The sequence below is a fragment of the Anomaloglossus baeobatrachus genome, chromosome 1 (genome assembly GCF_048569485.1).
Source record: "Anomaloglossus baeobatrachus isolate aAnoBae1 chromosome 1, aAnoBae1.hap1, whole genome shotgun sequence".
NCBI lineage: Eukaryota > Metazoa > Chordata > Amphibia > Anura > Aromobatidae > Anomaloglossus > Anomaloglossus baeobatrachus.
This window is the reverse complement of record NC_134353.1, coordinates 109,674,941-109,700,992: the sequence shown is the minus strand read 5'-3', so window position 1 is coordinate 109,700,992 and position 26,052 is coordinate 109,674,941. Positions and strand designations below refer to the sequence as shown.

Genomic DNA, 26,052 nt, shown 5'->3' with positions numbered 1-26,052 from the left:
CTAAGGCTTCATTCACACGACCGATCTGTTTTTTTGGTCTGCAAAAAACGGTCCGTTTTTTTCACAGGTGCATCTGTGTGGCATCCGTTTCCGTTCCGTATACGGTCCGTATGTCATCCGTATGCCTTTCGTTTTTTTTGCATACTGCAAAAAAAACTGAAGGAGAGAAAATACATAAATTTACCCAGGATCCATAGCTTCAACCTACATGAGGCAGTCACATGTTCACTCCAGTGCCATTTTCTACTGCTTTTCACAGCGTAGAGCGCTCTGGTGATTTCCTGTGCTTGTACACTTCATATCAGTCTTTTCTGTCATTATAATGGCAGAAAGACACATAATGTCCCACTCTCCTGCATTTTGTAATTTTGCACCCTTTGGTGCCTTCCATGTGGCACTAAGGGGTGCTTAGCCTTATATTTACCAAAAAAAATAAATAAATTTAAAAACAAAAATGACGTGGGGTTCCCCCTATTTTTGATAGCCAGCTAGGGTAAAGCAGACGGCTGCAGCCTGCAGATCACAGCTGGCAGCTTCACCTTGGCTGGTAATCCAAAACTGGGGACACCCCACGCTGTTAAATTAAATTAATAATTAAAAAAAAAATGTCACCGCTCTCGGGTCGGCAGAGAGAGGAAATGTGAAGCGGCAGCCATGGAGGACAGTGACAGCGCTGAGGTCGGGAGGGCAGGACTTCATCACCGCAGGTAAGCCGAGCAGGGCAATGTGTGCAGAGTGCGAGGTGGGTGGAGCCTAGCAGGGTAATTTGTGCGGAATGCGAGGTGGGTGGAGCCTAGCGGGGTAATGTGTGCGGAGTGCGAGCTTGGTGGAGCCAAATGGGGCCATGTGTGCGGAGTGCGATGTGGGTGGAGCCTAGTGGGGCCATATGTGCGGACGGCAGAGTGTGAAGTGGGTGGAGCCTAGCGGGGCCATGTGTGCGGGCAGCGTAGTGTGAAGTGGGTGGAGCCTAGCGGGGCCATGTGTGCGGGTGGCGGAGTGCAAAGTGGGTGGAGCCTAGCGGGGCCATGTGTGCAGGCGGCGGAGTGCAAAGTGGGTGGAGCTAGCGGGGAAATCTGTGCGGGCAGCGGAGTGCAAAGTGGGTGGAGCCTAGCGGGGCCATGTGTGCAGGCGGCGGAGTGCAAAGTGGGTGGAGCCTAGCCGGGCCATGTGACGCTGAGGACGTCAGTACCGGGGACTGCATGGCTGGGGACAGGTGAGTGTGAGTGTATGTACATGCCGTGTGCAGGAGGGGGCGGAGCCCAGCGGGGAAGTGTCGGCTCCCTGCACACGTAACCAGGGTAAATATCGGGTTACCAAGCAAAGCGCTTTGCTTGGATACCCGATATTTATCTTGGTTACCAGCTTACGCAGGTTGCCAGCGATGGCTCCCTGCACACTGTAGCTGTAAAAAGCCCTGCTTTTGGTCATTGAGCCGTTCTCAAACGTAACTTGAACTGTTGAGCTTTTAGCAAAAAGCTCGAGTTCGATCTCGAGCACCCCCCAAAATCACTCGAACATGAAATTGGCGAACCTTGAACCTCGAACATAGCTCATCTCTAGTCATGACCAGTTTCTGTTGGGATGTGAGCAGCTCCTCCAGAATCAGGAGAGAGCTGGTTCCATGACTATGTGTGGTAGCTAGGAGATGATGCAGAATGCTGATAGGAAGTATTCTTAAAACTGTCAGCATTCTGCAGAACAGATACATGCAATAAATATAAAAAAGCCCAGCTAGCGCCTTTTAATTAATTAATTTGGGACCATATATTTTTTCAAGACTTGCATAGCGTGGGTTTCTGCTAGTCCAGTTTTGATATTCAACTCCTAAATATGTAAAAAAAAGAATAATTAAGGCCGCTTTACACACAATGATATCGCTAGTGATCTCGTTAGCGATGTGACACGGCCAGATCGTTTTTATGATTTGCTGAGATCGCTCATAGATCGTTTTGTAGTGGTCACACGTACACATCTCACAAATGACGCTACATCGTTCAGCGATATATTGTTTGACCAAGGCGGTCCTGTGGACACCGTCACACAGCTTTCCTCCCAACGATTCCGGCAACGACAGAGGCTTATAATTGTCCATAGCATACACCCTGGCGTTTGATTGCCTCACCCTCTACCCGCTCCAACTTCCATACTGTCAGAATCTCCTCCGGTCTTCTGTTACGTGATTGTTTGTCTATGAAATAAAAGGCCGCATTTTCGGCTGCCCCGTGTGATGCAACCACCGGTGCCGCACGCGTGATCTGTTTTGTGTGTGTAGCATCCTTTACGCCTTTCTGTCTTCTCCAAGGTATGGGTTTTTTTTCTTTTTTTTTTTATAAATTTAAAAAAATAATAAAATTACATGTGGCCAACACGTGCTTACAGGTGTATGAACATGTGAACAATGCAGGATAGGGCACAGTGTTTTTTAACTCCGGAAGTATGCACAAAGACAAGGGCTAAAATTCATTTTAAAACAAATATGAACCTAACCAAAAGGTGCAATCAACCAGGACAACAGGAAGTAGGTGAAAATTAAATAATACACACGTGACAGCAGAGCTCTTTAATGAAACGCACACAGGACCGCGGGCAGCCACAAAGGACATCAATGAAACTTTGTGTCCGCCTTATCAACCATGCCTGCCAAATCAGAATGCAGTTGGGACCACCAATCAGAGCAGAGGAGGCATGGAGCATTTTTCGTAATGACACACCCACGTCGCCGATGACGGACGCACTAACGATGTTGTTCGTCATTGGCAGGGTGTCAAATGTAGCAATATGTCTGCTGCGTTCGAAACGATGAACAATATTTTGAAACTGAACAACGTGTCAATGATCAACGATTTTCGTTATTTTTAAGATCGTTCGGAGTCGCTCGTAGGTGTTACACGCAACGACGTCACTAACGATGACGGAAGTGCATCACGAAAATCGTGACCCCGACGACATATCGTCAGATAAATCGTAGCGCGTTGAACATATGCTAAATGTTATTGAATTGTGTATATTGTATGGTATGCTGTGTATATTGTACATCTTCCATCCATGGCTGCTGGACACATCATGGATAGGAGATATGGATCACAGAGGTGGTTATCCTCATAGATGTAAGCCTGTAAGCAAGCTCCAGCACGTATAGTACTGGAAGGATTAATAGGGTGTAGCAAGGGCCGGGTTATGAGCAGTCAGAGAGACGTGTGTGACTGGTATCCCATCTCACAGAATTTGTGTGTGGACTATCACTAAAGTGCCTTTGCTTGGAATCTGCATCCTGTTTTCCTCCACTGAAAGGCAATTCATTTTCTGGGTTTGTGGAATGCTTTATATAGTCTTAAGAACAGAGCCTGGACATTTTAATTGAATCTCCTCCTCTGCCTACCTTAAATGCAACTGAGTGAGTCGAGATCCCGAAAATATATATTTGTACCTTGAAAATACTTTTATGAGCAAGATCTTTGAAATATTCAAACCATTAGTGTGGAAAAAATACAGAGTATTGTTTATAACAATCTTATTTCACTGACGAGCAAAAGGGAAACAAAGTTTTGAACTTTTGATTTTCATGCTTCATCTCCCATCCCTGACTTGGCTCTGTCTCTCCCTTCGGCTTTCTGTATTACCATTGAATTCCTGAACCATTTGCTTGCTTCTCCCTATTCATTCACCCCTCGTACATTGTTTTGACTTCCTGTTGCTGACTTGTCTCTCTTACTACTCTGTTGCCATCTTGTGGTGACTTAGCTGTACTACTCCAGGCAACATCGTAGTGCAGTGTGACATAGAGCATTGAAAAGATATACACTGTTATATTATGTCATATGGCTGGAAAAAAAAATGATTCTCATAATAGAAGTCTATAATAAAAAAGATGCATACAGTATATCATTTTCTGTTAAAAAAAAATTACTTTCACTAATGGTGAAGGTTCATTATAGGGGAAACAAGTCACTTGATTAATTTTGGCCACTCTGCAGCCTGCATGAATCAGTACCAAGCTGCGCAATTGTAGCCAGGTATATTATTCTTTGAAACATTAGAGCATTTCAGTGAAAATGTAGATAGAAGATGAGGCCGTGGACCATAGCCAAGGATGAGACTAATAAACCTACACCCCTAGCCAACTCTTGCCATTGCTGTTAGAGGTGACTGACATGTCTCTCGCTATGATGGAGACCTGTCAATCACCTGCTGTGGTGCTCGGAGATTCCAGCTGTGGGCACAGCTGGACTAGTCTAGTTTCAGAGAAAAATATAACTGACTGACTGAGGTTTGGGTAGCCTCAATCAGGAGATCTGTTGCCTTTAAGTCTATTTTTTTCCCCTTAAACACAGAATGCAAAGGAGCTTAATATATCCCAATAATTAAATGTGTTGTAATAGAACAATGTTAAAACTGTGACTAAAATGTGGTAAAGAATTCAGTGCATGTTACAGATGATAGGAGTTTTTAAAGCAGCGAAAAAGAATTCAGTGTACTATAAAAAAACCCTTACCGAATCTGATGTGTTCCTTTAGTTTTTGAAGCTGCGGCGCTGGCTGCCCTCCTATTTTCTGCATCATCTCCTGCTTTCTTTTTTTCTGGGTTCGGAGGGCAAGGAAGAAAAACTGTGACAGGCCTGTGGAAAGCCTGAACTGATGGCTGTTTCACTTGAATGAGTGGGCTGCTTGATACGACCGGATGATATATATCATGTTTCGCTTTCAGTACAGAGATCAACGATGTATCTATTGGTTGAACCTACGAGAATATCATAAAAGTTAGAAATGGTCTTTAAACGTAGAAGTATAAATTTACTGTGAATATCTGACCATTGCCATTTTGTGATGAAAAGAAAGAGAATATTGGGTTTCATTGGCAGAAAGAAATTGTCATGAAAACACAAGGATGATTCTCATGAGATATGAATGTAGAAAATGTATTTATCAAGATTCTTCCAAGAAGAATAGTCATTTATAATTGTATCAATAATGAATGAAAAAATGCAATAAAAAAAATGTACAACCATTGAGTTTTGTGGCAGTGTGCATGCTTGGTTGTAAAATATTGCCTCATTTTCCGACATTTGTTTGCATGTGGCTTTCTTTATACACATACATATTTCAGGTATTTCTCGCCCACAGAGAAGCCTATGGAAAATCACATAAAAGAAATGCCACATCTAAATCATGCTGCTTCAGAAACAAATGCCAGGGAGTAAAAAAAAGAATCAAGGTGTAAAAAGTTAAAAATAGCCCACTGTTTGAAGATTCATTTCATATTTTCTTGGCGGCTCACAGCCAAAATCTGCAAAAAAGGTATCTATTAAACAAAAAAAAAATTGTGAATCTATTGTAAATGATGCTATGCAAATGCAGTTTAAAGATTTTCTGACCAACTTGTCATGGTCACAGAAAAAAAAAAAAATTCACATAATGTTTGAGACAAAAAGGAAACAGTCATGAAGAATGGAGGCTCCATTCATAAAGACAGAATGATGTTAAAAAGGGGTGAGGAACCTCCAGCCCATGGGCTTCAGGTGGCACACAATGACCTTTACTGCTGTCCCAGGGAAGACTCCCAGTGTCCTCAGATATTTCTGTGCCCCCAAGTGCCACCAGTAGTGTTTGTGCTCCCAGTGTCTCCAGGCCTATCTATCTATTCCCCCTAGCGCCATCAGTACTGTTTGTACCCCCTCTGCACCACCAGTACTGCTTGTGCCCCCCAACACCACCAGAACTCGTTGTGCCCCTAGTGTCCCCAGATATGTCTCTGCACCCAGCATCCCCAGATCTGTCTGCGCCCCTTAGCACCACCAGTATGGTTTATGCCCTAGTGTGCCCAAATCTGTCTATGTCCCCAGAGCCACCTGTACTGTCTATGCCCCTAGCATATCCAGGTCTGTCTGTGCCCCCACAGTGCCACCAGTATGTTTGTGCCCCCCAGCATCCGCAGGTCTGCATTTGTCCCCATGGATACCTGTACTGTCTATGACCCCAACATTGCCAGAACTGTCTGTGCCCCCTCCTACCACCATTACTGTTTGTGCCCCCAGTATCCCCAGGTCTGTCTGTACCCACCCCAGCACCACCAGTACTGTTGTGTCTCACAGCACCACTAACGCTGTTTGTGCTAAGGGTCTCCAGTTTTGTCTGTGCCCCCAGCGCCACCAGTACTGTTTGTGCCTCCCTTCGCCACCAGTACTGTTTATGCCCTCTAGCACCACCAGTACTGTTTGTGTCCCCAGGCCTGTCTGTGACCCCCCAGTGCCACCCCACCAGTACTATTTGTGCCCCTTAACACTACCAGTACGGTTTGTGCACCCCCTAGCTCTAACCTGTACTGTTTGTGCCCCCCAGCGCCATCAGTGCTGTTTGTGCCCCCAGTATCTCCAGGTGTGTCACTGCCCCCAGCATCCTCAGGTCTGTCTGTTCCCCCCAATGCCACCAATACTGTTTGTGCCTCCAGCAATCCCAGGTCTGTCTGTTCCCCAAAATGCCACTGGTACAGTTTGTGCCCCCCCAGTGCCACCTGTACTGTTTGTGCCCCCAATCTGTCTGTGCCCCCCCAGGTCTGTCTGTGCCCCCAGCATTCCCTGGTCTATCTGTGCTCCCCAGCATCCCCAGTAGTGTTTGTGCTCCCAGTGTTCCCAGGTCTGTCTGTGCCCCTCAGCGCCACCAGTACTGTTTCTGCCCAATAATGCCACCAGTACTGTTTGTGCCCCAAAGTATGTCTATGTCCTTCCAGTGTCCCCAGGTCTTTCTTTACCCTCAGTGTCCCCAGGTCTATCTGTGCCATCCAGGGCCACCAGTACTGTTTGTACTCCCCAGTGTCACCAGTATTGTTTGTGCCCCTCATGTCCCCATATCTGTTAGTGCTCCCCTATGTCACCAGTACTTTTTGTGACCCCAGCACCACCTGTACTGTCTGTGCCCCCCGAATCCCCAGAGCTGTCTGTGTCCCCCAGTGCCACTAGTACTGTTTGAGACCCAAGTGTACCCAGGTCTGTCTGTGCCTCCCCACGCCATCACTACTGTTTGTGCCCCCCCAGGACCCCCAGTACAATTTGTGCCCTCCAGCACTATCACTACTGTTTATACCCCCAGTGTCCCCAGATCTGTCTGTGCTCCCAGCATAACCAGGTTTGTCTTTGCCCTGCAGAAGCACCAGGTTTGTTTTTGCCCCCCAGCACCACCAGTACTGTTTGTGTCCCCCATCACCACCAGTACTGTACGTGCTCCCCAGCACCATTGGTACTGTTTTTGGCCCCCAGTGTCCCCAAGTCTGTCTGTGCCCCCTCAGTTTCCCTATTTCTGTTGTTGCCCCTAGTACTGTTTGAATCCCCAATGTTCACAAATCTGTCTGTGCCTCCCAGCACCACCAGTACTGTTTATGACCCCAGCGGCCCCAGGGCTGTCTTTGCCCTCCAGCGTCCCAGGGCTGTCTGTGCCCCCCAGCATCTTCAAGACAGTCTGTGACCCTCACGCATCCCCAGTACTGTCTGTACCCCCCAATGTCCCCAGGGCTTTTGGTGCCCCCCATCATCCCCAGGGTTGTCTGTAACCCCAGCATCCTCAGGGTTGTCTGTGCCCCCCAAAGTCCCCAGGACTGTCTTTGCTCCCCAGCATCTCCAGGTCTGTCGGTGCCCCCCAGCATCCCCAGCACTATCTGTGCCCCCACAGAATCACCAGAGCTGTCTGTGCAATTCCAGCATCCCCAGTGCTGTCTGTGCCTGCAAAACATTGTCAGGACTGTCTATGCCCTCTCCCCAGTGTCCCCAGTCATGTTTATTCCTCCCGACTCCCCAGTGATCTATATTCCTCCGAGCCTTCCAATTGAATGCATATGTCCCCAACCCCCTGTGATATACATACCCAAATCCCCTTTGATGTATATGCCCCCATCCCTCTTATGATGTATATACACCCATGCCCTCTGGGATGTATATACCCCCAGTGTCTCCTCTGGTGTATGTGGTCCCAGTCCCTCCGTTGATATATATGCCCCCAGCCTCCTTTGTGATGTATATGCAACCATGCCCTCTGTGATGTATATACCTCAGTGTCTCCTGTGATGTAAATGCCCCCAACCCCTCCTGTGATGTATATGTCCCCAGCATCTACTGTGATGTACAGTATATGCCCCCAGCGTCACATATGTGGTGTATATACAGTTGTCTCAGCATCTCTTATGTGATGTATTTACCAATGTCTGAGCCGACGCAAACCTTGGAAAGCAGTTATGAGAAGCAACATGGTCAATATTACCTAATATGACAACAGCACCAAACAGAAGAAGCCAGAGCCACCACAGTAGGAGTGAGTTAATGAATTGTTTGACCAAGTATAGCAGGGTAATTTTTAAGTTGATAATTTTGTGCAGCCCCCGAATGATGGTAGAAATTTCCAAATGGCTCCCATCAGAAAAAAGGTTTCCCACCCATATTCTAAAACATTACTGCATAGTTAGAAGTGGCAGGAAATTGTAGAGCTGTGGGGTTTGGAAACCAGCTTTCAGACACAGCCAAACTTCCCATAAAGAAGGTAGACATGATACATGATTGTATTAGCCTTCCTGCTTCTTCTTCTGAAACCAAATATCATGTAATTAGTAAGTATAATTAGAAAGCAGACACTACTGATCTTAGGAGACCCAGTCAGCTATGCTATGCAGCATGAAAGCTGAATTTTTTCTGTAATTGGGGCTTATATATATGAGTTACAGTTACAGGGGATATTAGAAATAAAAATAATGTATTAATATTTTCAAACGTCCCTTAAAGGTCTCTTAGGACCTTACATGGAGCACAGTGTATAAAATAAATGAAGATAAAAAGAAAGAAAATTAACAAAAAAAATCCAAAAATAAACAGAGCCAATCCAAATTGTCGTTTCTAGCCATGAAGAAAATTTTTTTGGATGCTTGAATGAGAAAAAAAATGTTAGAGCCTTTAACCCCTTTCCCTCTGCAGCTAAATTTTATTTTTGCACTTTTCTTTTCTCTCATTTTTCCAACAGCCATAACTTTTCTATTTTTCCATCCATATATGGTGCCTATATGATGTTGCTCATCATACTATCAAGGGAACCCTCGTGCCATCTGTGCCCTGGAGCATTACACTAAAGCGGGCTTTACACGTTGCAATATCGTTAATGAATTATCGTCGGGGTCACGTAGTTAGTGACGCACATCCAGCGTCATTAACGATATCGCAGTGTGTGACACGTTCGAGCGATCTTAAACGATCACAAAATCGTTTGCCGCAGAGAGGTCGTCCTGTAACAAAAAATCGTTCTCTGCTTATTAGCGATGTTGTTCGTCGTTCCTGCGGCACCACACATCGCTATGTGTGACACCGTAGGAGCGACGAACATCACCTTACCTGCCTCCACCGCCAATGTGGAAGGAAGTAGGTGGGCGGGATGTTTATGTCCTGCTCATCTCTTCCCCTCCGCTTCTATTGGCCGCCTGCTGTGTGACGTCGCTGTGACGCCGCACAACCCGCCCCCTTAGAAAGGAGGCGGATCGGCGGCCAGAGCGACGTCGCAGGACAGGTAAGTCCGTGTGACGGGGGTAAGCGGGGTTGTGCGTGACGGGCAGTGATTTGCTTGTGTCGCACAACCGACGGGGGCGGGTACGATTGCTTGCGATCTCGTTAGCGAGATCGCAGCGTGTAAAGCCCACTTAACAGTCCAGCACAGATATGTGACTGTAAAAACAGCCACTCCTGATGAACCCAATGCAGGGGGAAACGTGTCGAGTGTGATAAGTGCAACAATTATTTTTTTGAGAATATCTCACCAAGACCCATATATATTTATTGACGTCAGATTATGAGTTCATCAATACTCATCTAAAAATATCTAATATGAAAATCCTTAATTAATTTACCTTATTATATTAAGTTCAAGCACGTTAATGTGGCTCTATGTTGGAGAGTTTGCTTTCAGAAATCCGATCACTAAGTACCTAGGACACGTTGTATCGTACATGAGAGGATACAGTTGTCATATATATTACATTCATGCACAGAGTATCCCTTTCTAGGAAATCAAATTGTCTGTTGCTCATTGATTATATATTTTTTGTTACTAGACAATAGTGGGCCAATATAATGCATAACACAAACGGATCTATGTTATTAGAGCCCCCTGTCCCTCGCTATCCAGCAGTCACATCATGACATCATGTGTTAAGCCTGCTTTACACGTTGCAATTTCGCATACGATATCGTATGCGATTTGCAACGCCCCCGTCGTATGTGCGGCATGTTCAATTTGTTGAACATGCCGCACAAACGATTAACCCCCGTCACACGTACTTACCCGTCCATACGACCTCGATGTGGGCGGCGAACGTCCACTTACTGGATTGGGAGGGACGTTCGGCATCACATCGACGTCACGCGGCATCCGGCCAATAGAAGCGGAGGGGCGGAGCTGAGCGGGACGTAAATATCCCACCCACCTCCTTCCTTCCTCATTGCTGGCTGGGAGCCGTGGGACGCAGGTAAGATCTGTTCATCGTTCCCGGGGTGTCACACACTGCGATGTGTGCTACCCCGGGTGCGATGAACAATCTGACGTGCAATTCTAGAGAAAGGTACGATGTGTATGCGATGAACGTTTTACCGTTCAATCGCAATCGCACGTACCTGTCACACACTGCAATGTACCTTACCATGCCAGATGTGCGTCACTTACGACGTGACCCCACCACCACATTTTAAGATACATTGCAGCATCTAAAGCGGGCTTTAGTCGTTAAGAGGACCTTCCCAGTAAGATGTGTTGGTCATGGCATGGGTGATGGTATGGGACATGTGCTTGTATAAGGCAGGAATGGCACACAGAGAAAAACAATGGTGACTAGGGACTGAGTACTGAGGGATGGCCACCGTCATGAGGTTATGGAAAACCTTAATGTCCACATGCCTAAATGGCAACATTTCAAGGATAAGCAGTCTGAAAATGTGCCCAATTAGTATTTGGGCCTGGAACAAATAACCTGACATGGTTGCTGACAGTGCCTGCGAATGGGCAATGACAGGTGCAGGGTGGGCGGTATCCTTGCCTGCATCCTGGACAAAGGATTGGCAAGCATGTAGCACAGAGGAAAAGGCAGTGGTATCACTCACAGACACTGATTGTGGACCCTTGCGTTGGGCTCACCTAGTCAGGCGCTTTGATGACTTGTAGCTAAGCATCCTGGTGGTGGTCAAACTGGTAGTGGCCATGCCCCTGCTGATCTTAGTATAGCACAGATTGGAAATTACTATTCTTTTATCATCCACACTATTCTTCAAAACATCTAACCCTTGGTGTGGGTGCAATGGAGAACAATTGCTTGCATTCTCCCTCTTGCCACCCCACTGAATCTTCTTATCTGTTGCAGTGCTGTTGATCCCTCCTCCTTTACACTGCTGTCCTCGCTCTGCAAGGCACCTTACCAGGTTGAGTCAGTGACATCACAGTCCACCACCTTGTCTTCTACTTCCACATTCTGGTCCTCCAGACCTATTGACTTAACAGCATCAATTGTTGGCAACTGTGTCTCATCATCATCTACCTAATGAGACCCTAATTTTGGTTCCCCGCCATCATCTTCTCCTGACTCTGTGCAGCACAAATATTCGGGTAACACTATACACAAAATCCTCATGTTCATTTTGAAATGTGCAGGGTGAAAGGCCATAATCCATGGAAATGTAAAGAGCTCCATGTAGTGTCCGAGTGTGTGATCACTTGCCTCCTGGGACTCGCTATTGTAGGAGGAAAAAGGATCAGGATGAAAATTATGTGGTCAGACTCTTGGCTAGTCAGACTTGACCATGTGGAAGACAGGATAGTGCTGGTAAACATTCTTGAAGCATTATCTGCCGCCATTCAACCAACCACCCATTTACACTGTTCTGGCTTCAAGAATAGTGTCCCATGCCCCCTGCAAAATGGGACAGTAAGCTAGGTCTCATGGATGAGTGTGTTTCTTATGCTCCTGCAGCAGGCACAGTTTTACCTGGCCTTCGGCTTCTGTGTGCACTATCAGCAGCTTATCCACTTCCCCATACCTTACAACATGCATTGTGCACTTCAAATTAGGTTGATACTATATATGTCTTCAAACTTTCCACTATTAATAGTGAAAAGAACATATTTAGCCCTGAAAAGGACTTTTGTTTTTAGGTGGCAGAAGTTTAAGTATAGAAGACTGTAATGTAAAAACCATGCCAATATGCCTCTATTACTAAACTATCCCTCATCTAACAGCTATCCCTACACTGACTGCAGGTAACAGTGGTTTTACTAAATAAAGGACAGTATGTAGCCCTGAAAAGGACTTTCATACTTGTACTGCTTTTGCAACCTAAAAAGAAAAGTCCTTTTCAGGGCTACATACTGTCCTTTATTTAGTAAAACCACTGTTACCTGCAGTCAGTGTAGGGATAGCTGTTGGATGAGAGATAGTTTAGGCTTAGAAGCATAGAGGCAAGGTTATAGTCTTAGGCTGTGTGCACACGTTGCGTTTTTTACCGCGGAAATGCTGCGTTTAGAACCGCAGCGTTTCAGTGGCAATTTGCATGCGTTCAGCTTTCCCATCAAAGTGTATGAGAAAGCCGAAAAATCAGTGCACACGCTGCGTTTCTAAACGCAGCGTTTTGGATGCCAAAAATCGGTGCGGAAAGAAAAGCAGCATGTCACTTCTTTTGTGCGGTGTAGCTGCGTTCTCTCCCCCATTGAATCAATGATGTGGGGTCAGAACGCAGCTACACCGCAGTGAGCTGCTTTTTTGTTGCGGTCCGTGGCCTTTGTCGGCACACAGAACGCAGGCATTTACCTGGAAGTGAGGTCAAGAGGTTTCCTGTTGACCTCACTTCCTGGCAAAGTCCTTGAAAGCCCCCGGTATCGCCAAAGTGCCCGCCCCGACCCCCGACCCCCCTCCCGAAAATCCAACATGGCCGCGCGCACAGTAGCGCACCGGCCCCCCTGCTCCTATGATTTCTGTCGCATGTGCCTTGAGACATGTGACAGAAAAATGCCCCCCCAGGCCCTGCCAGGTCCCCCCCCTATTCCCCCCGGTATTCCCCCTTACCTGTCCGGTCGCAGCGCTGATCCCCCGCAGCCTCCTCCTCCTTCACAGCAGACGCCGGCCGGTCACATGTGCAGAGCAGCTGACAGCCAGCACTGTGTTCAGTGTGAGCTGTGCTGGCTGCTCGGCACTCTGCAGCTGTGACCCGGGGAGAGTGGGTGCAGATTTTTGGCACCCACTCTCCTCAAATGGAGGGTCTGCCCTCCTAGAAAATGGGGGATACGTTCCCTGAACGTGCCCCCATATTCTAGAAGGTCCAGAGCCGACGTGGGACGTCCAAATGGATTTCTGCGGACCCATTTTTTCAAATTTTTTGATTAAATTGGAGAACAAGGGAATGATTTGGGGAGTGTTTTTTCTAATAAAAAAATTTTTGTCATTTTTTTTTGCTTTTGTTTACTGTCAATTAGTTATGTCTGGTATCTGATAGACGCCGTGACATTACTAATTGCTGGGCTTGATGCCAGGTGACATTACACATCTGGTATCAACCCCATTTATTACCCCGTTTGCCAACGCACCAGGGCGCGGGATGAGTTGGGGCAAAGCGCCAGGATTGGCGCATCTAATGGATGCGCCACTTCTGGGGCGGCTGCGGCCTGCTATTTTTAGGCTGGGAAGAGTCCAATAACCATGGCTCTTCCCACCCTGAGAATACCAGACCCCAGCTGTCAGCTTCACCTTGGCTGGTGATCTAATTTGGGGGGACCCCACGTTATTTTTTTTTTTGGATAAATACTAAGCTAGGCACCCTTTAGTGCCACATGAAAGGTACTAAAGGTGCCAACTTAGAATATGCAGGCGGGGGTGGGACGTTATATATATTTGACATCCCTTCATCCATTGACGCTTTTTTGGCTGTGTGCCCACAATCAGGGTTTGCAGCGTTATGGGCGCTGAGTGTTTTCCCTGCATCCATAACGCTGCGTTGTGCAGGAGAAGCACAGTGGAAGGATTTTTGGAGATCCCATGCCCACTGTGCTTCTTTTCTCCTCAGCAGAAACTGACCAGTGGCGTGGCTTCCCGAGCCTCAGCATGTCAATTTATGCTGCGGAGACGAGAGTGTTCTCTGCAGGTAGCATAGAGCTCCACAGCAGCCTGAACCCAAATCGTGGGCGTGGGCATGGGCAGCTGCAGGAAGGCTGACACTGTGTACTAGACGCCGTGTCGCTGGATCATGGCCACATAGCCTTACGCCTGTTTCACACGTCAGTGATTCTGGGACATTTGTGCTTTTTTTTAAACATACCAGAATCACTGACATACGCAGACCCATTATATTGAATGGGTCTGCTCACACGTCAGTGATTTTACACTGCACGTGTCTCCGTGCGGCGTACCCGCGTGTGTGTGATTGCCGCACGGAGACATGTCCATTTTTTTCTGGCATCACTGATGTCCCACGCACCACGCAGTGGTGTGGTCCGTGAAACACGTGCCAGAAAAATACGTGCTTTTGAAATAAAAATCATTTTTACTCACCCGGCGTCCAGCGATGTCCTCTGCAGCCCGTTCTCCCTGCTGCTTCTGAGCCGGCTCATTATTGTCGCGCATATTCATGATGCGCGACACAGCCGACCCGGAAGTAGCTGCTGCGGGGGTCAGCACCAGCCGGATGCTGCACCGCGGGAGCGATCAGCACCATGGAGAGCGGGAGCGGGCGCAGGTGAGATGATTACTGAGTGCAATCACGGGCCACGGAGAACGGAGCCAGGATTGCACTTAGACAACCCACGTGTGCCGTGATTCACGGCACACGGACGGACATGTGCGTGTTTTACACGCCAGTGAAAAACGTCAGTGTTTTTCACTGACGTGTGAAATGTGCCTAAAAGTGAGAATATTGTTGCTACAGCAACATTTTGGGGGAAGTAGCTGTGGATTCAAAATGCTTAATATACTCCTGAATAAAATCCTTGAGGGGTGCAGATTCCAAAATCGGGTCACTTGTGGGGGTTTTCTGACGTATAGGTACCCAAGGGGCTCTGCTAATGTGACATGGTGCACGAAGTTTATTTCAACTTTTCCAAAATTCAAATGGTGCTCCTTCCATTCCAAGCCCTTCCATTTATCCAAACAGAATGTGGAGAAGGAAATGACATCACAGGTTTTTTTTTCCAAAGGTCTGTGTTCAACCAACTTTATTAACACTGACAAGTCTTAAAAAACGCACCTTAAAAAACGCATGAAAAACGCATGAAAAACGCATGAAAAACGCATGCGTTTTCGATGCGTTGTTTCTCAAAAAGCATTGTTTACAATTCTCCCCTCTGCCAGAGGGTGCGTTTTTTTCCGCGCTGAAAAAAACGCAAAGTGTGCACATAGCCTTACAGTTCTTTTATACTTTTACAGCTTCTGCAACCTAAAAACAAAAGAACTGTAAGACAATAACTTTGCCTATATGCCTCTAATCCTAAACTATCCCTCCCCCACCAGCTATCCCTACACTGACTGCAGATAACAGTGGTTTTACTATAGAAAAGTCAGTATGTAGCCCTGAAAAGGCCTTTTTTAGGTTGCAGCAGCAGTATAAGTATAAAAAGATTGTAAGGCAATTAACCATGCCTAAATTCATCTAATCCTAAACTATCCCTTTTCCACCAGCTATCCCTACACTGAATGCAGGTAACAGAAGTTTTACTAAAGAAAGGATAGTGTGTAGCAATGAAAAGGAATTTTGTTTTAATGTGCAGCAGCGGTATACAATTACTGCAATACCAATTCAACACTGCCCATTTCTTCTAAAGTCAGAGCTTTCCCTCCTACAAGTCTCCCTGAACTGATGCCAGAGGACAGTGGGTAGACCATAGTGTCACCACGTGCTATGTAAGATTTGATGACGTGATGTGGCAGACCAATCACAGTAAGACTAGTAGCCAACATGGCTGCGGCATTACCGTGTATGGCTAGCAATTGCTGCATGTTGATTGGCTGTCTAAAAGCCAGAAAACATGTGGGGTGTGGACTTCAGCAAGTCGCTTGAGCACCCAAGATGCTCGTTTCTGTAATGAGCGTCTCGAGTACCCCGATGCTCAATCGAGTATCAAGCAGTGGCAACCAAGCTCATCACTTTTCCGTTTGTAAGAAGGCCTATGTTTGCGGCAAACTCTTGTGTATGCACCATATTACCGAGCTAATCGTTTCTTTTATATTCATTATAATCACATTACTGAAGTGTGAAATGTTTATATACCTCTTTTTTTAAATGTTAGCTTTATTTCTATGGAAAATATTTTTTTTTTCTAAATTATCTTCACAAACCTGAATTTCCTAGCAGAATATTACTTTTAGGTAGCTAGTCATTCCCATATGGCACTATTACTAATTCAGCTGTTGTCTGATCAACCCATGGGGTTCATTTACTAAGTGTGAAAATTCCATGAACATTACCTATGATTTTTTAAAACCGAAAACAGCTCAGTTCATCTAAGAGATCAATTATCTAGAGGAGTCTTTATACCTGCAGATGGTGAAATTTGAGGTGCGTACATAAAAGTCAGTATCTTGAAATACTTACCCCCTTAGGAGTACTTATCATTTTCAGCACATTACAATGAGTCTAAGTTGTAATAATGCCTTTCCCACTTTTGTCTCAAGGACTGCTGCTTAGGGAAATAACTCTGACAATTTATGTTCCAGATGTAACACATTTTAAAGGAGAGATACAAATTCCGACTTACCTTAAACTGCACAATTACTGAGGAGCTGAAACAGCCTGGGGGGTAATTTAAGGAAATCCGTGAATCCACGCTTAGCTTTAAAGCTAATCCTTTTTTAAGAACAGTAAAATTCTCCTTTTTCAGACATGAAACCACAGAAAACGTGCCAAGTTTATACACTTTAACCTCTGCAAAACTCCCCTGCATTAAACAAATGACAGAAATAAAACTGTAGCAGAAGCCTAGATGAGATGTTAATATGAAATTGCTGCACATAACATTTTACAGAAAAAGTAAAGAATATGAGCAGAACTGAGAAAAACATCTAGAATATGTCTAGAGTATAAAGTCAGCCGCCAAATATACTTGGGTTTAAAATATTTGGAAAATAGCAATTTATGGATATGTTATTATGTTGCGTTTTTAGTGATAAAACCTGCTCTCTTGGTAGTAAAAAAGCTGCTTACAAAAAGTTTTGCTGCTGTAGTTTTTGGTGCAGGTTATACGTGTCATTTGTCTACAGAACGTGTTTAATAAATTCAGTTTCATTGACCAAAAATGCAGCCAAATTGCTGGTAAAAAAACCCCACAGCAAACATTAATGGTTGCGATCCATGGCAGGAAAAACGCAGCATAATACCATGCATTATTTTCCCATTCATTGGAACTGAATTTGACTAGGTAAAAAATTCTGAAAAAATGCAGAATAGTTTACATGCTGCAGAGTTGATAAATGTTTGGAAAGTTTAAAGTAAGCAATGTGTGCATTGGTTAATCTTGAGCTTAGTGTCAGGTGTTAGCTGTTATTAAGTGCCAGGATTGTCGCATCTAATAGATGCGGCAATTCCAGGAGGCTGCAGGCTACTATTTTTAGGCTAGGGGGGCCCAATAAGCATGGGTCTCCCCAGCCTGAGAATACCAGCCCACAGCTATGGTGCGTTATCTTGGCTGATAGCAAAATTGGGGGGACTACATGTCAGTTTTTTTTAATTATTTATTTAAATTGTTAAAAAAAATCCGCATGTGGTTCCTCTGCTTTTGATACACAGCCAAGATAAGGGCACGGCCGGCCAGGGGCTGCATCCTGTAACCGTAGGCTTTATCTGTGCTGGGTATCATAACATGGGGGGACCCTGGGCCAATTTTATTTATTTATTTTTACTCCAATCTACAGTGACTCGCAGAGAGCGCCTTTGATTGGTTGCAGTCAGATGCTGTTACACAGGCTGGGGTTGCATCTGAATGCAAATAATCACAGAAATTAGGACTGCCGGTGGGTGGGGGAAGCAGGGAATATGGATGAGCAATAATGAGTGGCCCTGGAAGAAGAATGAGCGGCCGTGGAAGCAGTTAACACCGCGTCAGAGACTCGGTAAGTATGAAGCACTTGCTCCAATTCCACTATCCTTTCTACAACCATTTTCTGTTCCCTTATATGGGGACTGGTGTCCTGCCTTATATCCGGGGTCAATTCCGGGCAGGAATATTTATTTTTTTTTAATCCGGATAGGTACGCAGTTCCTGGTTTTCTGCGAGTCTGCCCATCACTAGTGATGAGCATTGTTGTCATACCCGACATCTGTGAATAGCCATACTTTACTGCCATTCACAAGCGCCAGGTGACGATAACTCTCATTGGGGCTGCTAGTTCAAAGCTTCGCTCAGCGAAACCCAGCAGCTTTGATTAGAATTATCTAATGTCTGTGAATAGCTGTACTTTACTACTACTCACAGCTTTGTAAGAACAATTTTTAATAAATTGGTGAATGAAGGAAAGTATAAGGGAGTCTTGATTCAAATAAACTATTTTTTCCTGTGTGTGCTTTTGGGGATGTCTGATAGGCGCCACTCCATTACTTACCCTTGGGCTTGATGTCAACTGATATTACACATCAACCCCATTAACATATTACCCAGATTGACAATGCACCAGGGCAATCAGGAAAAGCCAGGCAAAGCACCCGAATTGGCACATACACACATTGTCAAAATTGTTGGTACCCTTTGTTTAAATAAAGAAAAACACACAATAGTCACAAAAATAACTTGAATCTGACAAAAGTAATAACAAATAAAAACAAAATCTAAGATAATGAACAAATGAAAGTCAGACATTGCTGTTTTTCAGCTTCCACAACATTTTTTTTTTTTTAAAAAAAACTCATGAAATCATCCTGGACAGAAAGGATGATACCTTTAACTTATTATTTTGTTGCACAACCTTTTGAGGCAATCACTGCAATCAAACGATTCCTGTAACTGTCAATGAGACTTCTGCTCCTCTCGACAGGTATTTTGGCCGCTCCTCAAGAGCAAACTACTCCAGCTGTCTCATGTTTGAAGGTTGCCTTTTGCAGACGACATGTTTCAGCTCTTTCCATAGATGTTCAATCCGATGTAGGTCAGGGCTCATAGAAGCCACTTCAGATTAGTCCAATGTTTTCCTCTTAGCCATTCTTGGGTGTTTTTTAGCTGAGTTTTGGGTCATTATCCTGTTGCAAGACACATAACCTGCGACTGAGACCAAGCTTTCTGACACTGGGCAGCACATTTCTCTCTAGTATCTCTTGATAATCTTGAGATTTCATTGTACCCTACACAGATTCAAAACACTCTGTGCCAGATGCAGCAAAGCAGCCCTATAACATAACCAAGCCTCCTTCATGTTTCACAGTAGGGAATGTGTTCTTTTCTTGATATGCTTCATTTTTCCGTCAGTGAACATAGAGCTGATGTGCCTTGACAAAAAGTTAAATTTTTGTCTCATCAGTCCATAGGACATTCTCCCAGAAGCTTTGTGGCTTGTCAACATGTAGTTTCGCAAAATCCAGTCTGGCTTTTTTATGTTTTTTTCTCAACAATGGTTTCCTCCTTGGTCGTCTCCCATGAAGTTTACTTTGGCTCAAACAACGACGGATCATACAAACTGACAGTGATGTTCCTTGAGCTTGAAGTTCACCTTTAATCTCTTTAGAAGTTTTTCTGGGCTCTTTTGTTACCATTCATATTATCCGTCTCTTTGATTTGTCATCAATTTTTCTCCTGCGGCCACATCCAGGGAGGTTGGCTACAGTCCCATGGATCTTAAATTTCTGAATAATATGTGCAACTGTAGTCACAGTAACATCAAGCTTCTTGGAGATGATCTTATAACTTTTGCGATGCTTGTCTATAATTTTCTTTCTAATCTCCTGAGACAACTTTTACCTTCACTTACTCTGGTCCATGTTGAGTGTGGAACATACCATGTCACCAAACAGCACAGTGAGTATCTGTAGCCCTATATACAGGCCCACTGACTGATTACAAGATTGTAGACACCTGTGATGATAATTAGTGGACATACCTTGATATCACATGTCCATTTTGTCACATTATTTTTAGGGGTACCATCATTTCTGGGCTGACCCTTGATTTCTGTGAGTTTGTGCAGATTAACCCTATACCTGTCTGTATTAGTATTAGGCACTGGAGTACTGAGCACTTTATGTGGTTGATTAATGCACCTTATAGGCATAACACTTTTTTGACAGGAACTTCTAGGATCATTTAAAGAGAGACAACGGTGAGTGGGGGTGCCAAACCAACTATTAGGGCGCCGAGCTCCGCTGTCAGGTAGAGCACAGGAGAAAGTCCATTATTAGGGTCAGGAATGTATCTTTTCCTCTTTTGTGCACCTAGTCTTGTATTTTTTGTGTTTTATTTTGGTATTGCTTTTAATAATTGATCTTTTAAAGTTTGTGATATTAAGGTTTTTAAACTATGATACATATTTTACTATGGGGAAAATGTAGGAATAGAGAAAGGGTTGTCCGGGTAGTGGAAAACCACTTTCATAGTATGTATAATAAAAGGTATGAACTGCATCACTCACCTTGTGTTCTCCATGACGTCCTTCTAAAGAATTAGGTGTTAAATAACTTGAATAGAACTTTTCATCAATGACTTTTACCATTATATCCTTATAGCTTCCTCTGTAATGGCTACTGAATGGAATTGAAATACTAATCGGAAAAGGGATTTTTAAGTGATCATCAAGACTAGATATATTCAACACATTGCTGACCAGTTCTTCTGAATCAGATACCACTAAAGAGCTAATGTCATCCATAAACCTGCACTGTAGCTTCTGCAAGATGGAAGAAGGTGCTCTAATGGAGCAGACAAAAACTTCTTCACCGACCTCATCTTGTAGACTAAATCTGTAACAAAGAAAAAGAAAAAAAAAATCACAATTACAATTTAAAGTTGACAATGTAAGGCAAAAATACTGTAAATTTCATAAAGTTGACCAAAGTAAACCACATTTCAAACTACCTTGGGTATTTTTTTTACAATATTGTTGAAATATAAAAGTCACAAAAAAATTAAACTGGAGTCTTTTTTGTTTGTGCAAAATACTGTATATATACAATATAATTTAAGCGTTAAATGGTATATACCAGAAGCGTAGCTACTAGTGAGCTAGAAGGCATGGTCGCCTCGGGCTTCATGCTCTGAGGGGCCTACCCAGAGCTACCACTAACCTGAACTATATTGGTGTGCTATGCATACAGCTATAGTTTGGCTGTGTAGCAGATCAGGGAGACATGATCTCCCTACACCACTGCTCTCCATTCTATAGATTGCAGTGCACTTTAAGCCTGCAGTCTATAGAACGGCAGGCTGATGCAGTGGCCGATTCACCGCCACATGCACAAGACATCAGAGTCACAAAGCGGGGTTGTCATCTCAATGGGACTCTGATGTCCTGTGCATGTGTTGACACTATGACAGTTTTGACAGTGTGTTACCTTGCTGATGGACCATCAGGATCCTGGATTAGGTAAGTATATGATGTTTTTTATTTTAACTAAAACTTGGGGTTTACTTCAGGGGCATACAAAACAATGGGGGACCAACATGCAGTGCGGGAACTATTGTGGGCTCATACTGTATATAGTGGCTATGTGAAGGCTCATGCTGTATTTAGGAGGCTATGTGGGGCCTCATACTGTTTATAAGGGTGAATTGTGTGGGCTCAAAATGTACATAGGAGGTGTCAGCATACTTAAATTCTGCTCAATATTAAGTGATACAAGTAATATTAACATAAATAAACAACTATAATTAAAATGTTAATGTGGAGAAGAAATAATTTCAGTCTATTGGTTCAGCCCCCCCCCCAACAGTCACAGTCTCTCCTAGACCTTGATATATGGGAATGTCTAACGTCATGAAGGAGTTAAAATAATATACTTAGTCATTTTTTTCAATTAGGAAAATGTTCCAATACTGCATGCCAGAGAGATGTAAAATAATGTAAACCTTTGATTTCAGAATCTGGCATGATCTCCTTGTACAGCAATAACTGCATCTAAATTTTTCCAGTAATTGCTGATTAGTTCTGCAAATTTGTTTTTGGAGGAACTTTAGTTCACTCCTTACAAAACAGCTTCAACTCTGTTACGATGATAGGTTTGCTCCTATACATTGCTTGCTTCAGGTCGTTTCACAACATTTCTATAGGTTAATAGTCAGAACTTTCACTAATCTTTTTCAAAACTTTAACTTTTCTCTTTGTTTGTGGAACAACTCATGTTTTGGGTTGCTGCCTTCCTGCTTGACCAATATTCTCTTGCAGTTCAGCTCATTGACAGATATCCTGACATTTTCCCTTTTAGAATTTGGTGATAAAATTCTGAATTGATTGTTCCATTAACTCATTCACGACCTTGGACATACACATATGTCCTAGAATGGGAGTAGTTCCCGACCTAGACTGTATATGTAAAGGAGGCTTTACACATAGCGATATCGCTAGCGATATCGCTGGTGAAAGCACCCGCCCCCGTCGCTTGTGCGTCACGGGCAAATCGCTGCCTGTCGCGCACAAAATCGTTAGGAGCCGTAACACGGACTTACCTGCCTAGTGACGTCGCTGTTGCCGGCACACCGCCTCCTTTCTAAGGGGGCGGTTCATGTGGCTTCACAGCAGCGTCACTAAGCGGCCGCCCAATAGAAGCGGAGGGGCGGAGATGAGCGGCCGTAACATCCCACTCACCACCTTCCTTCCTCATTGCCAGTGGCCGCAGGTAAGCTGTAGTTCGTCGTTCCCGAGGTGTCACATGTAGCGATGTGTGCTGCCTCGGGAACGACGAACAACCTCCGTCCTGCAACAATCGACCATTTTATGAAAATGAATGATGTGTCAACGATCAACGATAAGGTGAGTATTTTTGATCGTTAACAGCCATTCGTTGGTGTCACACGCAACGACATCGCTAACAATGCCGGATATGCTTCACAGAATTCGGGACCCCAGCGATAATCGTTAGATGCGTCGCTGCGTGTGATGGGGCCTTAAGACCCGGTAATTGCGTGGGCACCAGCGCTGTGCCTGGTGCGATCGCCACCCAGAACTCAGCTTTCTCAACAGCCGAGCCCTAGCTCTCACAGCCAGGGATAGTGCCATCCCTGGAGGTTTAACCCCCTAAATGCTGCGATCAATATCGATTGTGGCACTTAGGGGATTGGGAGAGAGATTGTGCTCCCTCTCCCATCCGATCGGTGCTCCCGTAATGTAATCGTAAGGGCCCATTTGTAGCCATGTCGACCAAAGGTCATCATGATGAGCATTGGGTCACCTGACTATGGGAAGATTCAGTGATCATACCTGCAACATGATCAATAAAGCTTTTCACAGTGCAGCTTTAAAAATGCAGCTATCGATCATTGCAGTACAGTACAGTTGCGATCTGAGGAGCAAAAGGTAATGTCCCATATAGGGACTAAATAAAAAAAGTAAAAAAAAAATAAAAAATGTAGAGCAAAAAAAAATTCCAATAAATACATATTTGTGTAAAAAAACTAAATAAACTAAAAACTATACATATTTGGTATTGCAGCATCTGTGACATTCCAATCTATACAAATGTTACATTAATTATTCCCTTCACTGTACACAATAAAAAAAAAATAAAAAAACATAGCAAAAACTATATTTGTTCATCATACAACTGACAAAAAAAAAGTTGAAAAGACGCAATCAAAAAGTCATATATAAATAAAAATGGTACCGCTGAAAACATCATCTTGTCTGGCTAAAAACAAGGCACCATAGAGCTACATCAGTGAAAAATAAAAAAGCCACAGCACTCAATACGCAGCAATGCAAAAACTGTTTATTTTACTATAAAATAGTTTTTATGTTGTAAAAGTGGCAAAACATAAAAACTAATTAAATGTGGTATCATTGTAATCACACTGACCCGAATAATAAAGGTGTGTTATTGATTTTATGACAGGGTGCATGGCGTAAATAAAAAAAAATCCTGAATTTCTGTTTCTTCTTGATTCTACCTTACAAAAAAACAAAATTAAAAGCGATCAAAAAATATTATTATGTAGCCCAAATATGGTAAAAATAAAAACTCCAACTCATCCCGCAAAAAGCTAGCCCTCACATGACTGTCGGCAGAAAAATAGAAAACCATAGCTTTCAAAATTCAGTGATGCAAAAAAAACTTTATTTTTTAAACAGCGTTTTTAGCATGATAGTAGCCAAACCTAAAAAAAATGAATATGAAAATGAATAAATCTGGTATTATTGCAATTGTACTGACTAGACGATGGTCACCCAATATTTACCTTGGTTACTAGCGTACGCCGCTCTGAGGCTGCCAGTGCCGACTCAATGCTCCCTGCATAAGTAGCCAGAGTACACATTGGGTAAATAAGCGAAGCACTTTGCTTAGTAACCCAATGTGTATCCTGGCTACGAGTGCAGGGAGCCAGCGCTAAGCGGTGTGCGCTGGTAACCAGGGTAAATATCGGGTAACCAAGCAAAGGATTTTGCTTAGTTACCCGATATTTACCTTGGTTACCAAGCGCAGCATCGTTTCCACGAGTCGCTGCGGGCTGGTGACTGGTCACTGGTGAGATCTGCCTGATTGACAGCTCACCAACGACCATGTAGCGACGCACCAGCGATCCTGACCAGGTCATATCGTGGTTGGAATCGCTGGTACGTCATTTAGTGAGATGGTACCCTAAGGTTTATCCTCCAAGGTCACCATTTCACCACATATACCATTTTACTCATGCTGTGTTGTAACTTTCCTCTTGCATATCTCTGTCTGCAAATACACAACTTCCTTAATAATTGGTTAATCTAGTATATATGTTTAGAAGATGAATGCGTGGTAATTGCAATATTGAGAAGCTATAAAATGCTCCTTACTCTTTATAGGTCCAGACTTTGGAATCCAATAAACAATCAGCTGTACGCCTTGTCCCATTAATTATGACCTCTGAACTAGACAGCTCCGTTACATTCTCCTGCCTTTGTTCTGGTTGTGGATTTATTTCTTGGTCACAGGCTGTATTTATGTTATGTAGATGGGCTTTTTCCTCCGTCTCTGACAAACAATTGTTTTCTGTGTACTTTGGCTCGTTGGTTTCATCCCCATTGTTATTGCTTATTATTGAATTGTCAGGTTCATCCCTCTGTACAATTGTTACGATTTCTTTTTCCTGACTTGTATCTTCTCTCAGTTCAGAAAATTCTATGATTTCTTCATTCTTAGAAATTCCATTGATATCTTCAGAAGTAATTCTTAATGCTGCATCACTGCTGTGATTTTCATTGGCCAACAATTTTGGTTCTGCATCAATGTTTTCCAAATGTTCTTCACAAAGCTTTAGGTTTCTTTCTGTATCTTCAAGTATTTTGTTGACCATAATAAGGTAATTGATGTAATCTGCATGTGAAAAGAAATTAGATTAATGAAATTTTACTTTTGTGACACTTTCCTCATCATTGTTGACTTTTTTATGCTCAGACTCAAACCAGCATCTATAAAGGTGGTTCATAGATGACGTTTTCCTTCTTTGTGACAATCTATATTTATACTACTATCAGCTTACATAAAGTCTCTTATATCCTGTCCTAGCTTTAGCTTTGCTTTATTTTTTAGATATCTTCCAACCACCCCATAACCCCATAACTGTGGTTGTAGCTAATTTGTTTATGACCAGTAAGCTGAGTTTTACAAGGTTCTTGAAACCAAAGTAGATCTCTTCAAAGAGAATCATAATTCAATCACTCATCTATTCAATTGTCATACTAGCCTTCCTTAACATTTTACAACTACTGTCCTGAGACTTAAACTGAATTCAGACTTAAAGGGGTATTCCAAAGAACAAAAGTACGGTAATTTAAAAAGTAAATTTTAATTGGCAGATTTTGGAATAATAATAACTTCCGCAATTGGATGTGTAAAAAAAACCCATATATATATATATATAGATATATATATATATATATATATATATATATATATGTCTATAT

At 43.7% G+C, this 26,052-nt stretch overlaps 1 protein-coding gene across 1 annotated transcript in view; it reads right to left on the bottom strand.

Annotated features, from left to right (window-relative positions):
* DTHD1 (death domain containing 1) overlaps nucleotides 1–26,052 on the bottom strand; it is a 71,894-nt gene that overhangs the window by 34,638 nt on the left and 11,204 nt on the right. Inside the window, exons 2-5 of the mRNA XM_075333768.1 lie at nucleotides 24,943–25,462; nucleotides 20,596–20,923; nucleotides 16,743–16,922; nucleotides 4,493–4,737 (exon numbers count right to left, since the gene is read on the bottom strand). Of these exons, the coding sequence (XP_075189883.1) occupies nucleotides 4,493–4,737; nucleotides 16,743–16,922; nucleotides 20,596–20,923; nucleotides 24,943–25,462 (1,273 nt within the window). The remainder of the gene's footprint in view (nucleotides 1–4,492; nucleotides 4,738–16,742; nucleotides 16,923–20,595; nucleotides 20,924–24,942; nucleotides 25,463–26,052) is intronic.